We start from the raw sequence: 15,692 nt of genomic DNA, 5'->3' as shown, positions 1-15,692 counted from the left end.
AATGTGAACGAAGCAAGCTCCATGAAGACATGGTGTGTTAAAGTTGGAGTGGAAGAACTCAAGTATCCTGCACAGGGCCCTGACTCTGATTCAACCCCACTGAACACCTTTGGGATGAACTGGAACACCGACTGCACCCCAACATCAGTGCCTGATCTCACTAATGTACTTGTGTTCAAATGATCACTTGAGACATGGACTGGTAGTCATTACTGACGATCTGCTGGGAGGAAGTGTGTGTGTGTGTGTGTGTGTGTGATTTTTTTTCCAGTGTAACATAGAAAAACTTGAACATAGATAAAATCCATGAATCTTCGGGACGTCCTCCCACACCAGGCAGCAGGAGAATGCATTGATGAGGTGCTTTAACAATATACTGAGATTTTGTTTACTGAGTTGACAACAATGCATCTAGTGACGTTAGAGTTTTAATCCGATTTAAACTTCATCCTTATTCATCCCCACTGTCTGTCTTTCTTTAGTTCATTGACTCAAATCACCTGAAGAATGACACCACTGTGTGCCTTTTACTTACCACACAGTAAATATACACTATATGGCCAAATGTCTGCAGACACTTGACACCACACCCATATGTGGTTCTTCCCCAAACTGTAGCGAGCTCCATAAAGACATGGTTTGACAAGGTTGGAGTGGAAGTACTTGAGTGGCTGGAGCCTTGAGCTCAACTCTCTTGGAACACTGACTGCACCTCAGACCTCTTCACCTAACATCAGTGTCTGATCTCATTAAAGCTTTCTTAGCTGAATCATTACAAATCCCCAGAGACACAATCCGACATCTAGTAGAAAGCCTTCTGTGAAGAGTGAAGCTTATTATAATAGTAAAACGGTGCTAAATCTTGAATGGGATGTTCAGTGAACACATACTGTATGGGTGTAATGGTCAGATGTCCACAAACCTCCGGCCACATACAGTGCTCAGCGTAAATGAGTACACCCCCTTTGAGAAGTAACATTTTAAGCATTTCAATGAACACAAAAACTCCAAAATGTTGACAAGACTAAGTTTTATATAACATCTGTTTAACTTATAACATGAAAGTAAGGTTAATAATATAACTTAGAGAACAAAATTTTCAGTTTTACTCCAATTAGGGCGATGCAAAAATGAGTACACAAAAGTGGTACAAAAATTTTAAAAAGATGGAACTGCAACCGTCTCACACAGACGTCCAGGCTGTCCACGGAAGTTAACGCCTTGACAGGAGCGTCTTCTGCTGAGAAGTGTTGAAGTAAATCAGCATGCAAGTTCTCTGCAGTTAGCTAAAGAAGTAGAAAGCCAAACTGGGGTGACTGTTTCTCGTGACACGATACCGCATACACTGCAGAGGAATGCCATGCGTGGATGTCATCCATGAAGGAAGCCTCTCCTAAAGCCCACGCACAAAAAAAGCCCATCTAGGATTTGTCAGGACCCATGCTGACAAAAATGAAGACTACTGGGGCTCTATACTCTGGAGTGATGAGACCAAGAGAAATGTTTTCGGAACTGATGGCCTCAAAACTGGCGTCGTGAAGGAATACAAAGAAAAATGCATGGTGCCTACAGTGAAGCATGGTGGTGGCAGTGTCCTTATGTGGGGCTGCATGAGTGCTGCTGGTGTCGGGGAGCTGCATTTCATTGATGATATCATGAATGCACAGATGTACTGCTCTATACTGAAAGAGAAGATGCTGCACTCACTCCGTGCCCTTGGTCGTCGTGCACTTTTCCAACATGACAATGATCCTAAACACACATCTAAGGCCACTGTTGGATTTCTAAAGAAGAACAGGGTGAAAGTGATTCAGTGGCCAAGTTCTATTGGGTTCCTGATCTGAACCCACCTCTGGCATAGCTAATCTGACTACTTGCATGTTTGTTAGAAAAACTGGAAAACCTGGAGGAATCCCATATGGACACTCATAAACCTGAGATTAGGATCACATCAGAACTCTGGAGCTGTAACACAGCATCACTACCTGATGAGCCACCACCATCCCTCCCTTTATGTTTAATTTCTCATCCAAATCAAAAAAGCATGATAAAGTACATGTCAAAAAAATATATCAGCCCAAGTTAAGATCAAATCTAATGCACATTTAATCAAATGTCACTGAAAGGCTGCATGAAAAGTGTTTTTTCAAAACTAGCCCATTCATACCAGTTCCTTGTGCTACCAATTACTATAAAGTACTACTGATTAGTTGTCTTTTTTATTATTTGAGAGAAATGCTAGAAAAAGATTTTAATATAATAACAAAATGTCTGAAATCCATCCTAAACACTGTGTAAAGAAATACAATGATGATTTCCTCATCATGGCACCTGTTAGTGGGTGGGATATATTAGGCAGCAAGTGAACATTTTGTCCTCAAAGTTGATGTGTTAGAAGCAGGAAAAATGGACAAGCGTAAGGATTTGAGCGAGTTTGACGAAGGGCCAAATTTTGATGTCTAGACCACTGGATCAGAGCATCTCCAAAACTGCAGCTCTTGTGGGGTGTTCCCGGTCTGCAGTGGTCAGTATCTATAGGGTCATGGGCGGCCAAGGCTCATTGATGCACATGGGGAGCGAAGGCTGACCCATTTGATCCGATCCAACAGACGAGATACTGTTGCTCAAATTGCTGAAGAAGTTAATGCTGGTTCTGATAGAAAGATGTCAGAATACACAGTGCAGGACGGGTCAGCTGTTTTGGCAGCAAAAGGGGGACAAACACAATATTAGGCAGGTAGTCATAATGTTATGCCTGATCAGTGTAGTAACACCTCTCTTTCCTCCAAGCAAAGACAGGCTTAAGTGACGATTTCATTTGTTTTCACCTATCTGGTAAATCAATCAATCAGTAATGTGTGCCTAAATTATTTCAAAGAAAACTAAAAAAAGACAGCAAAAACAACCCAGAAAGTGACACAGCAGCTCTTTGGGGGTGTAGCTTCCTGAGCGAGCCTGGAATATTTTTCATATACTACATGATGATTGCTTAAGCAGATGTGACTAAGTGTCTCTCCTGAGAAGGTGAAGTGCTCAGCCATGTGGAATGATGAGGTTCTGTGTCCTCAAAAACCAACTTGGACAAAGCAGGGTGACTGTTCACTGTTCACCTGTTCACTTCTACCACCAACCTCCTTAAAAGATGTTGGAGGAGGATGTGTTTAAAATATGAATCTATAGTAACTTAGTGTAAATTGCATAGTATATTATTTGTTGTAACCTTTGTGTGTGGTAAAGGTTACTCGGTATTTTTGTGTACACACCTATTTGTGTGTGAGATTTTGTGTGTGTGTGTGTTTGTTTTTATGTCCATGCAAACACATAAGTACGGAATTGGAGATAGTTAATGTCTCTTACGCATGGTTGGCTTGGCATATTTTGGGGCTGTGTGTGTGTGTGTGTGTGTGCGAGAGAGAGAGAGCAAGAGAGAGATCCTTTGGTTTCCCATATGGGAACATTTTATGGAAACTCACATTTTAATCAACTCCAAGCCTTTCATTCATAGCCATTTTTAAAATAATTACTCAGTTATTGCTCATTTTTGATTTCCAGGTACAGGCATCAGAGTTCTAGTGTCTGTTTGCTGTACAATGTGCAAACTCACACAATCCCATGCAAGCCACACGTCCAGTCAGTTTCTTCCAGCAGTTCTGAGAATTCTACACACGTCAGTATAACAGTAAATGTTATTCAATGATATTGATCGAAATCGGGCCGGTCTTGAATTGTGCATCTTTAGACTTGGACCACTGTACAATGTTTTTCCATTCTAAAGCTTTGAGAGGGTTTGTGCTGATTGTTGTAAATGTAATGTTATTATTAATGTTGATGTTGTTTGGTGCATGTATGCTGTGCATGCCTAATAGTGAAAAATACCATATTGCATGAGATGAGCTGAATGGACTAGCAACTCTAATTCAGGCCTAAAGCACTGCATTTCTATTGAAACTCATCTCAATACAAATCACCATTTTATTTTTCACAGTTTAAGGTATTTAGCAGTCTGAAAATCTTTATGCAGACACATCTAACGTGTGTTGTGAAAGTGGATACTAACACAGCGTAGGTGTTTTAAATATCAATTTCTATGTATGTAGTATGCATACATAATGTATCTAGAGTTAGCTTACATTATACAGGTAGATTATTTTAGCTATTTGTCACAATCCCAAAAGCATCTGGAAGAAATCTGCAATAAATATTTTCCTCATGTGCAACACTTTTCTTCATCTAACTGTACAGTCACTGCACTATAATGTGTCTGTTATGTGTAATCATGTTCGTATTAGTGTATATATTGTTCAGTCCAGCACTGATGTGTAAGTGCCTGTATGTTAAATGTGCTTTAAACCAGAAACAAATCCCTTGTATGTTCAGGCATACTTGGCCATCCATCCATTTTCTATATCCGCTTTATTCCTAATTAGGGTCACGGGGGTCTGCTGCAGCCTATCCCAGCACACATTGGGCAAAAGGCAGGGGTACACCCTGGACAGGTTGCCAGTCTATCACAGGGCCACATATAGACAGAAAACCACACACTACAGGCAATTTAGTATTACTAATCAACCTAATGTACATGTTTTTGGACTGTGGGAGGAAACTGGAGTACCCGGAGTAAACCCACGCAGGCCCCTGTATGCTTGAACCCGGGATTCGGACTCAGGACCTTCTTGCTGTGAGGCAACAGTGCTAGCCACTAAACCACTGTGCTGCCCATACGTGGTCAATAAAGCTGAATTTTGAATATGGATTTAAATACATATTTTCAAAGTATGTAAAAGGTATTGGCCAAATAAAAACTGCCAGAGCAGTACTTCGCAGATTAATCCGCACTTCTTTATACCAGTGAGGATTCAAATCTCTAGAGCAGTATTTTTGGTACAGATGTTTCCTATTAATCAGATATTAAAAAATCCCAGATTGGATCTCCTCTTGTCCGTTTTTCTAATTAAAGTTTCATCTGTTGAGTCACCTGTCCATTGAACCTGATGTAATCAGTCGGCGAGGACATTCCATCTTCACTTGGAATGCTGAGTGAAAAATCCTTCGTGATTGCAATGGAACAAATTAGTCATACTATGAAATCAAGCTGGACAAACAAAGCTGAATGGGCGCTGCTTTACTCGGAAAGTAAAACATGCTGATTATTCATTGTCATACAGGATCCACGTGTCATGTCAAAACGTTCTGTTGTTGCCAAGCCATGTGTAACTTTGCTGTGTTTTTGTGTATAGAAAAGTGAAGGGATGACAAGAAAAAAGGGATGCTTTTCAGGAGAAAAAAGAAAAAATAACATACTAAATGTTCTCTCGTTATAGGTTTTGAGTACATGGTTTATGTTTTCTTAAGTGGAAATAGTTTAAAAATAAAATCCTTGCTTCTCTGTTACAAAGTTTAAACATATACACACATAGTGGGGTCCAGCTTCCTCCCACAGTCCAAAGGCATGCTTTGTAGGCTGATTTGCATCTCTACATTGTCTGAAGTATGTGTGTGTGTGTGTGTGTGAGCGTGTGTGATTGTGATCCTATCCAGGGTGTCCCTGTCTTATGGCCTGAGTCCCATGGGATGGTCTCCAGGTTCCTGTGACCCTGAGTAGGACAAAAGGCACAGAAAATTGATGGAAGGATGGATGGAGGGATGGATGGATAGATGGATACATGGATTTGTCCCCCAGAAGTCAGTAAACTATTATGTAAGAATTCTATTTAATCAAAATATCACAGTTTCCTGCCCAAAGTCTACATGTGCAGCAATGTCTGACATGGTGCAGACAGATTAGCATCCATGCCCCAATTTATCAGCGGTTGTCAGTTTTAATTGCTTCAAATCTTACAGCCCAGCATCCAGCCTGTGGAAATGTGTACATGTAAGCCATTAGCTAGCTCAGTGAGCTAGACTAGCTAGCCAGATCTGTTGATGTTTTACCGTATGAAAGCTCTTAAAGTTAAGATAATACTTTAAAGTCTGGTAGCAATAACCTGTTTTGTCAGATAGAATAAATCTAAATTAGTGCTGCTAGAGCTTATAGGTAACACTCAGGATAGTATAATGAGGGCTTGTCTGTTGTATAGCTAACTAGCTAGCTAATGATCCAGTCAAGCTACTGAAACCTAGTGTTACTCTTACCTTATTTTTTATTTCGGTCGATATTCAAGGTGGAGGTCACTTCAGCGTAGCTCATTCGATACTATTTTTTCTGATTATTTGTGTACTGAACATAGGTCAACACTACTTATGTACAGCGCGTCATATACCCTCACAGACGCTCCATACACAGAGATAAGCGGAGAAGCTTTAAGGCTGTGTGAAAACGTTAAATAAAGAACCAGAACAACAACGGATCGGACTGTTCATCACTTTATCCATTTATATTGATGTAGAGTTTGCATGCATTAAGAGCAGGAAGTGTTACCAGGAGCAGTAGTGTTATGGAGATAACATGGCTATGTATGTGTTTGGGGGGTGGGGGGGCTGATTGTACTCAGACAGACAGTTGACCAACTGTTTAAGAGGATGCACCACTTCACATTCTACATTGCCTAACCGAAAAGGAACGTCTTTAAAGCAAATTGCCACTGAATAATAGATCCTGAGCACAGGAAATGGTTGCATGTCCATAGAGAGGGCATTTATGCTAATGGAGCATCAAAGTGCCATAACTGCTTCAGGAACCTTGTTTCTAGTCAACATGGCAATTAACAGACTGAAGCAGCCAGGCTTGTAATCTCCCTTAATACACTGTAGCTGACATCTTTTGTTTCAAGCTGGATCTGGGTCTTTTTTGGGTGTATTGCTGTGTAAGAATAAAGCTATTTCATTTGTGACCTCAGTTGAGACGCTTTTCTTGATCAGTTTTTAAAACCAAAGTACAGATTTCTGACTGGTAGATTATTACACGGTTTATTTAAATGATGAAATACGAAAGTAGACAAGAAATCGATGACAATAATAACAATAAGAAAAAGATTCAAATTATACTGGTGGATTAAATATCATCTGTTTAGCAGACTGCATTGTGCTTCTTACACCGAGACAAAAACTGGCCAGTAGCCAGTAAATAGCACCCTGGCGAGGGCTAAATCACGTTGTGTATACACTTATATGCTTTAAGGCTGTCTGGAAAGATTATTTTGGACATCCAACCTGCAGACGTGCAGCATATCGTGCGTTCCCTCCAGGGCGAGGAATGTTGTTGTATTTAATTGAGGAATCTTGAGGGAAAGAGCAGCCTTCAGAAGCTCACGCTCATAAGCCCAGCAGGAAACGGGACAGAAATGCAACTTACGTTTTGATGTGGCTCTGATAGGGACAGTCAACAGGAGCTCTTAAATGCCAGGAATGCATTAGCTGGACATTTGCCCTTGTGCTTTGTTTAATGATTATTATTGTTGTTAATGTGCCAGTTGTGTAGATTTCATGCCAAGATTGCAAACCTGAGGAAGTTATTTTCACATTGTGTTCCATACACAGATGTCTGAAATAACAATGGGACTCATTTACAGCTGGATACGAAGGTGGATTTATTTATTTTACTCATTCTTCCTATGTGCGTTTATGAGACATTTGGTATTCGTGTCAGGTTTTTTATTTGGTATTCAAAATAATATAAATCCAAGAAATAAGCCTTTGAAACCTGCTAGTACTCCTGAGCAGGTAGAAAAACATAAAACTAATGTAAACTTTGGCTTGATTCACTTCATCAAATAACAAATAATTAGTGCACTTTTATATCTGGAATGTACCGTATAGTTAACAGCCTAATTTTTTATTGTTTACAGATTTTAGCAGACACATTTATGTCTACCAATTACACATCCTCATGCTAGGTCACCAGGGCAGGGTAATAAATGATAAAGGCTGATAAATAAATCACTGGGAATAATGCAAATCATGATTAAAAAATTGCGACCGAATCACACTTGTGAGCTAGTTCTGAGCTAGTTCTAACTAGCTGTAGCGCTACATGCTAATGCTCCTTACAGTTAAGTACAGCAAGTCCATAAACACTAAACACAAGCTAATAACTGAATTCTGTTATAATACATCAATACCTTCCCAATTTTAGTTGCAGCTAGCTTTTCTTCAGACTCTGAAACAGTGTTACAGATATACAGCATTCGATTTTGATCTTTTAGCAGCACGGTGGCTTACTTTTGCCTCACAGCAAGAAGGTCCTGGGTTCGAATCCCGGGTTCGAACAGGCAGGGGCCTTTCTGTGTGGAGTTTGCATGTTCTCTCCGTGCCTGCGTGGGTTTACTCCGGTTTCCTCCCACAGTCCAAAAATATGTACATTAAGTTAATTGGTAATTCTAAATTGCCCATAGGAGTGAGTGTGGTTGTCTGTCTATATGTGGCCCTGTGATGGACTGGCGACCTGTCCAGGGTGTACCCCTGTCTTATGTGTGCTGGCATAGGCATCAGCAGATCCCCGTGACCCTAATTAGGAATAAAGCGGGTACAGAAAATGGATGGATATGCAGTAGTATAGCGCAAATGCTAGGTTGAGTGGAAGGAGAAAACTAGGACAAGGGAGAATTTTCAGTTTAATAGTTAAAGTAATGTTTCTATGTAGTTTTTAGACATTTCTTGTGAAAATCACATAATTTATTCCTTATTACTCTAACGCTTAACATGTAGTACTTTAGAATTGTTCAGAACTCCAGTAATATTAACTTTAAACAGGACATTAGTGCACACAGATGTATAATCTCCTTTATGGCTACATAAAATATTGTAGCAGCAGCTTTCTGAAGCTGTGGCCAAGCAGAGCAAACCTATGAATCACTGTAACATGAGGCCAGGATCTGCAGAGCTGTTAGAGTCTCTTAACTATCAGAGTAAAAGCTCAGCATCTCAGAGACCTTTGGTGTACCATCTTGTGTACATCATAGTTCTGCATTTAGGTTTATGGGAAACACTATCATATTATTATACGCTCACTGACCACTTTATTAGGAACACTTATCAGGTACATACACATCATCCAATCATGTGGCAGCAGTGCATTACAAATATGCCTGCAGATAAAGGTTAATCTTCACACAAAATATCAGCGACCCACTCTTTAACACTGTGGAGAGCAGAAAAGCATCTAAGAACACAGCACTGTACAGGAACAGGGATCTGAGACTATAGAGAAAACATGCTTACCAAAAGACCAGGTGATGTCTTTCTAATAGTTTGGGTGCACTGAGATTCTATTGTTTGCTGAGACAAGAAGACCCTGATGTGGTCTACTGCTGTTGTAGCTCATCCACCTCAAGCTGTGGCGTGTTGTGTGTTTTGAGATGCTTTTCTGCTCACCATGGGTGTAAAAAGTGATTACTATATCCTTCCTATCAGTTTGAAATGTAAGTCCTCTGACCTTCCTCATTAACAAGGCAACAAACCTGAAGCTTGCTGGCTGTTTTTTGTTTTTCCCACCATTCCGTTTCCCACCATTTCAGGAAAAATACTCAAACCAGTCCCAAAACATCTGGCACCAGCATCCATTTAAGTCTATGCTTAAAGTCAGACTTTTTCGTTTTTCTGAATTTTGATGTGAACCTTAACTGAAGCTCTTGCATTCTACACTGCGATGCTGCAACATGATTGGCCCAGTGGTGCAGGTTTTCCTATTCAAAGGGCCAGTATATTTATTTACCACTGAAAATGCTCTAAGGATGGGATTATAGCATTTATTTAAGTCTTCCGTTCACTACGTAACCCTTAAGCTAGTGTTTTTTGAGTTAGTGCTTTCTAAAGTAGGCACAGATTTCTGTCTTCAGTAAGTCTCTTAGTTTCCAGAACAGAATGGAAAAGAAAAAAGTAAGCATGCATGTCAGAAACTGAAGTGATAAAACAGTTTCCAAGCGGTGGCCATAATGAGCAACACAAGCAGTGAATGCTCTGAGTGCAATAACAAGCATGGCTGGAGTCGCCTGAGCAAACAGCAGCTGCTTCAGTTACACACTGGAGATTAATGGACCTTTCCGATCCTCTGAGCAGGGGAGGCTCCTGCTTATTTCTGCAAAGGGACAGAGAGGAAGCCACAGTAATATATTAATATATCTTCAAGTTAAATATGTTATCAATCATCGTAGCATGTTTAAACCCGTTTCTTCCTGTTCAGTTGTTTAACACAATAATACGAAGCAGTGAGTTGCATTTTTTTTTACTTCCAAAGTCATAACTAGTCACTATTACTGTGTGAGATTTATTTTATTAAGGAATATAATAAAGAGAAATGTTCAATTTCTTTATTTCTATGACTGAATAGCTAGCTTGTGTGCTTTACATTTATTTAAAATTAAATTAAATTAAATTAAATTAAATTAAATTAAATTAAATTAAATTAAATTAAATTAAATTAAATTAAATTAAATTAAATTAAATTAAACAAATACCACTAAAGGTACAATAAAAAACAAATTGCTTAATATATGAATTGTGAGTTTGGATATTTAATGTTTAGAAATTCTTTGGACAAAATAAAGAAAATGCGAATTTTCTTCTTCTCTTTAACTCTAATTGTCATGACAGGTTTTGGACATTGAGCTAAAGTTTTCAAAAATGAAAAATGAATCCCTGGTCTATTTGTGAGTTGAAACAAACTCGAGTTTTCTAATACTTTTAAAGCAGCAGGTGAACTTTCGTTAGTTTAACCATTACAATAATTCTGAGTATTCATCATAGTTTCCTACATTACCCACAATGCCATGTGACCTCCTGTAGATAGCAGAACTGGCAGGAATTTGCTCTTACTCTGTACCTAAACAGATTGTTGCAGCAGTGCTTTAGTCCTCAAGTCTCATACCCCATCATGTGTATGCTCTGGATAATCATATAAGGTTCTAAAACGTCATCTTTCATTCTAATATTGTGTAAAAATAGATATTTAATAGATCTTTAAATGCTGTCTCTGCCATTTCTGTGTTGATTGTCTCATTAATACGACACTGAGCATCATTGGAAAATAATGAGAAAAGAAGCTAATTGCAAAACCACACAATTGTCAACTTTTGTTTGAGATTGCTGAATTTTTTCTCCTATTAAACAACCTTGTACAACAATTAGTTCCTGTTCTCTCATCTGATTTGGTTGAGCTGTGTTCCAAGAGTGTTTATACTATATGATTACGTACAGCACTCATTCTGCATGCTTCAGCCTTCACACCAAATCACAGCTATAGGGATATTCAGTGCAATTTGAGGGTCAAGATTTGTTTTGTACGTTTATGTGATGTAATGGAGTGAAATGTGTCATGTGATATTGCTTAATTGTAACTGTGCTAGCAATGACTGTGTCCCCTTGGACATCAGACAGGATTTGTTTGTTACAGCATCAACCGTCAAGTTTGCTCCAGGAACATCACCGAGACTTCAGTATAAATGTACATGCCTCTGGTAAGAAGCTGGGTTTTTTTAACCCTTGTGTGATATTTGGTTCAAATGAACCCTGTTTTATATTTTTACTAATAGTATTTTGCATTTATTAAGTCATTTACATAGTCACATAGCCAGTGACGGTAATAACATTTTGGTTCTTGTGCATTTATCACCTGTATTACATAATTCAGTTCAAAATAATAAACATTAATCAAAACACTGTTCAATTTCTTTCTAGATTTAAGCCACCAAGGTCTTTATTATAGTATATTTTTATAACTTTATCACAAAAAAGAATGAAAAAAGGTTATCTGTATTGTTTGGGACTGAGATAAAGAAAATATCTGTAAAGTTCTTTAATGTATTTTTATTTCTGTAATGCTTTTAAAACCCCAATGTTGTCCGAAGTCAGTTTGACCCGAACAATACCAAAGAGTAAATATAACACAAGGGTTAAATAAAATTTCCTTTTCTGCTTCTTAACAAACATAGTCTCAGGTTTGATGTTAAAGCTTGTGTTCAGATTTATCTCACTTAAAATTCTTTTTTATTTTATTTTTTTTAATTTTCTTTATCACAACCTGCTCCACAGCCATCTAATAGCATTATCACCGAAAACAGAAGGCTAAATAATTAAGGGAGGACATCATTTTAAAGATCACATTGCTGAATCTTCTACAGCTGTCTCTTATGTTTGTTAAGCAGGTGACTGTGGAGGGTGATTTTAATGGAATGGACGTCCAGCTGAGACGATTTTCTCCTTTGAGCTTGAACGGATTCGATTTTTTATGATTGGTTCTTCTAAAAAAAAGTCTCCTCTAAAAGCTGTGTATCTGTTACATACAGTGGATGGGTTCATTTGTTGTAGGGTTTGTGTGCCTTGGGTCAAAGACCTGGTTTTGTTAATGGTGTTTAAATCATAATTAATAAACAAATCTGGTCTGTGTTTGGGGAGGCAGAGTTGATTCCACTCATTTCTCTCCTTATTGATTCTCTTGCTGGGTTGATTTAAATACTGTTATTAAATAATATTTAAGAACCTTGAGAGCTGTTACTTCAGAAACATACAGTACCCAAGGGCCTGCTGTATTTGAACAACTTATTTTGTTATTCGTAATACACAAGAATGTAATGGTAATTGAACTTGAGAATGAGAAAGAATCATTTTCATCCAAGTCACTAGGATTTCAGAGTAAAACCTTTGAAACTTTCCCACCCCCAGACCCCAGCACGGGATTGGAAAATCTGTTTCCGAGCTCGGAAGGTTGGCACGCATGAAATTATTCCTCTGATATTAATATATTTAATAGCTTTGAGAATGAAATTGCAGACTTTCATGTTAAGGAGAAGCACATGAAAAAAAGGCAAATACCAAAGTAGTACGGAACACCACGTTTTTATTTATTTATTTAAAAGATATTTTACAGACTGCGGTTTTAAACCGTTTCACAAGTCTCGCGTTGATAGTTGCAGCACATCGCCTTGGTCAAATGCCCGATACTGATGAGACGAACTGACTCCAGATTGGTCGAACCTGCTTGCGATTAGTCGGATTGTTTGGTGCGTTTGGTCTCTGGGTCTCCGTCGTTCAGTTTGGAGAAGTGTTCCGACATAGCTGCCAGGGCGCGGTACCGGTGAGAGATGCTGTTCTTCACCTCTTTAGGAAGCTCTGCATAGCTGTATGGATGAAGCGAGAGAAGAGGATTTTAATTAGACAGACAAACAGAACAACAGGTCCCTCGTGTCAGGACTGATTATTAAAGATCATGACAATCTATAACGACTTAATGACAAGCAGCATGTAACAGCATCAGACCATGTTTAGGTTATGCGATAAAAACAACAAACCAGTCAATACCGCAGTTTTAATTTGGTCTGGATCTCCACGGATCTTCAGTGAGCCATAGAGAGGAAGTTTCATATAGTCGAGTATAATATTCATGTTGAAACAAGGCTTTATTGATACTGCATATATATATATATATATATATATGTATTATATATTATATTATATAAATACCAAGGATATCTTGGTTTGTTTTCATTTTTTTCTATTAATTACACTAATTTTGCTGTTTACTTCTCTGACTTGTACTGCTGTGCCAACTTGATTTCCCCCTATCCTTTATTATTATCGCCACACATACATTACAGCAGAGTGGAAGTCTTTCCTTCGCATATTCCAGCTGAGGAAATTAGGGTCAGAACGCAGCAGTGGAGCTTGGCAGAACCCTGACCTTCCGATGAACAACCCTGAGCCTTAACCACTTAAACCACCCCAGTAATTGATAAACATACACTTTATATCATCTCTATAATTCACAGACCTCCCTTCACGTAAAAACAAATGGGAACTGCATTTTATCATCAAGATTCATAAGTTGTTTCTTTTTATGTAATTGTTGCTGTTTCAAGACACGAAATCAGATACGAAACTTTTCTTCCCTTAAAATAAAAGTTAAAGGAGAGTTCTGTAACATCGCCATCTTCTGGTGAAGCCCACAAATTACTACATGATCCACTCACGTTTTATCATAGCCATCAGGCTGGAAACAAGGATCCCATCCAAAATCTCGGGGGCCTCTGGGCTCCACAATCTTGCCCTAGATAACAGGAGAACATGTTTAATTAGTCTGATTCATTGTTAAACATCATACTCATTCTTACATAGAAACTAGACCCAAAAAGAGTTTGGTTTTCTCAGGAACATGACACAGGAAGGTTTCCTCTTTTAGAAAAGGTTCTGAGAGAAATTTTGTTGAAAAGCAATAACTATTACATTCTCAGGAACCACTTGTCTAAGAATATACATAAACTGTGTAGATATTCTTTATCCTTAAAACTTGTTTCAGGGGAAAAAGAAACACAATATATAGGTTGTACTCAATGTAGTACTAAGTGTTGCTTGTGTGTGTGAAATTTGCCATGTTTTATATGATGTACAGGAACAGTATGTATAGTAGAATATGTACTAACTTCAGTGATTCCTCGGAAGAGCTGAACAGGTTCTTCTTTGCCAGGAGAAAACGCAAATGTGCAAAGAGCCCAGGCGGATTTATCCTCAAACCCTGCTAAAAGCTTGTACAGACCTGACCATAGAGAAAACAAATCAGTGTACAGTCTTAAAAACACAGAATTTCTATACAAAAAAACAACTGGGTCTTACCCTCTGGCTTTAGTTTATCCAGAAACCATTTTCTAAAGGAAACACCAGTAAAAGTGTTGATTATTAAAAGGTGGGTCTGATTTCAAGAAGTCTGCTGACGTACAAGTGAAACTCTGCTTACATGTACGGCCCTGGGAGACCTCCTAATGCCTTGAAACACAGACACGTGTCCTCTACAATCACTGGTCCGTCTACCTTAAGAAGAAAAGAACAAAATGTCAAAGGAACTTCACAAGTTTTCCAAAGTGGAAAGAAGAAAGAAATACAGCATAGTTAACAAACCTGTCTTGCTGCCTCTTTGCACTTCTGTACAGAGATCTCATCAGGTTCTCCTTGGTATTCAGGCACTGCAAATCAAGCCATACATCAGAACATACACTATACAGTATAGTGTGGACACCTGACCATCACAGCTATATGTGGTTCTTCCCCAAACTGTTAAAAGCACATTACTGTATTGAATGTATTTTATTCTGCAGTATTATACAAATGTATACAGTAGTTTACATTTTCCTTTCACTGGAACTAAGAGGCTCAAATCTGATCGAGAATGACGATGGCCCTGTACACAAAGCAATCTCCAGGCATGAAGACAGTGTATTAAGGTTGGAGTGGAAGAACTGCACAGAGCCATGACTCGGACTCTGACCCCACTGAACACCTCTGGGATGAACTGGAAACACAGACTGAACCCCAGACCTCCTTACTCTTACACCATCAGTGTCTGATCTCACTAATGCTCTTGTAGCTGAATGATCACTGATCCCCAAACTCCAACATCTAGTGGAAAGCCTTCACAGAAAAGTGGAGCTTATTATAACAGCAAAAGGGACTGTGGACTGGGATGCTGAATAAGCACCGATGGTGTGATATATATATATATATATATATACACCACTCAAAAAAAGTTAAGGATATTTGGCTTTTGGGTGAAATTTATGGAAAATGTAAAAAGTTCACGCTACAGTGATATTATATCATGAAAGTAGGGCATTTAAGTAGAAGCATGCAATGGTGATTTCCTCATCTCAAACAATTTATTGAAACAAAAGCCAACAACAGTGGTGGGTATACCACAACAAAAAATGTCAATGTCTCAATAATTTGTCATGTGCCCTTGACCATCAATTACAGCTTGACAACGACGTCTCATG

The 15,692-nt window shown here is 38.6% G+C and overlaps 2 protein-coding genes across 2 annotated transcripts in view; one reads left to right on the top strand and one right to left on the bottom strand.

The window, feature by feature from the left end:
- Window positions 1-5,325: 5,325 nt before the first annotated feature.
- Window positions 5,326-15,692, top strand: part of mettl13 (methyltransferase 13, eEF1A lysine and N-terminal methyltransferase) — a 19,271-nt gene continuing 8,904 nt past the window's right edge. The window contains exon 1 of the mRNA XM_058379680.1: window positions 5,326-5,698. Coding sequence (XP_058235663.1) covers window positions 5,624-5,698 — 75 coding nt within the window. The 5' untranslated portion in view covers window positions 5,326-5,623. The remainder of the gene's footprint in view (window positions 5,699-15,692) is intronic.
- itpa (inosine triphosphatase (nucleoside triphosphate pyrophosphatase)) overlaps window positions 12,759-15,692 on the bottom strand; it is a 5,170-nt gene continuing 2,236 nt past the window's right edge. The window contains exons 3-8 of the mRNA XM_058379681.1: window positions 14,821-14,885; window positions 14,660-14,733; window positions 14,539-14,570; window positions 14,349-14,461; window positions 13,899-13,975; window positions 12,759-13,049 (exon numbers count right to left, since the gene is read on the bottom strand). Of these exons, the coding sequence (XP_058235664.1) occupies window positions 12,917-13,049; window positions 13,899-13,975; window positions 14,349-14,461; window positions 14,539-14,570; window positions 14,660-14,733; window positions 14,821-14,885 (494 nt within the window). The 3' untranslated portion in view covers window positions 12,759-12,916. The remainder of the gene's footprint in view (window positions 13,050-13,898; window positions 13,976-14,348; window positions 14,462-14,538; window positions 14,571-14,659; window positions 14,734-14,820; window positions 14,886-15,692) is intronic.

The sequence above is a fragment of the Hemibagrus wyckioides genome, linkage group LG25 (genome assembly GCF_019097595.1).
Source record: "Hemibagrus wyckioides isolate EC202008001 linkage group LG25, SWU_Hwy_1.0, whole genome shotgun sequence".
Taxonomy (NCBI): Eukaryota; Metazoa; Chordata; class Actinopteri; order Siluriformes; family Bagridae; genus Hemibagrus; species Hemibagrus wyckioides.
The sequence above is the reverse complement of the archived record's forward strand: the minus strand, read 5'-3'. Positions and strand labels throughout refer to the sequence as shown.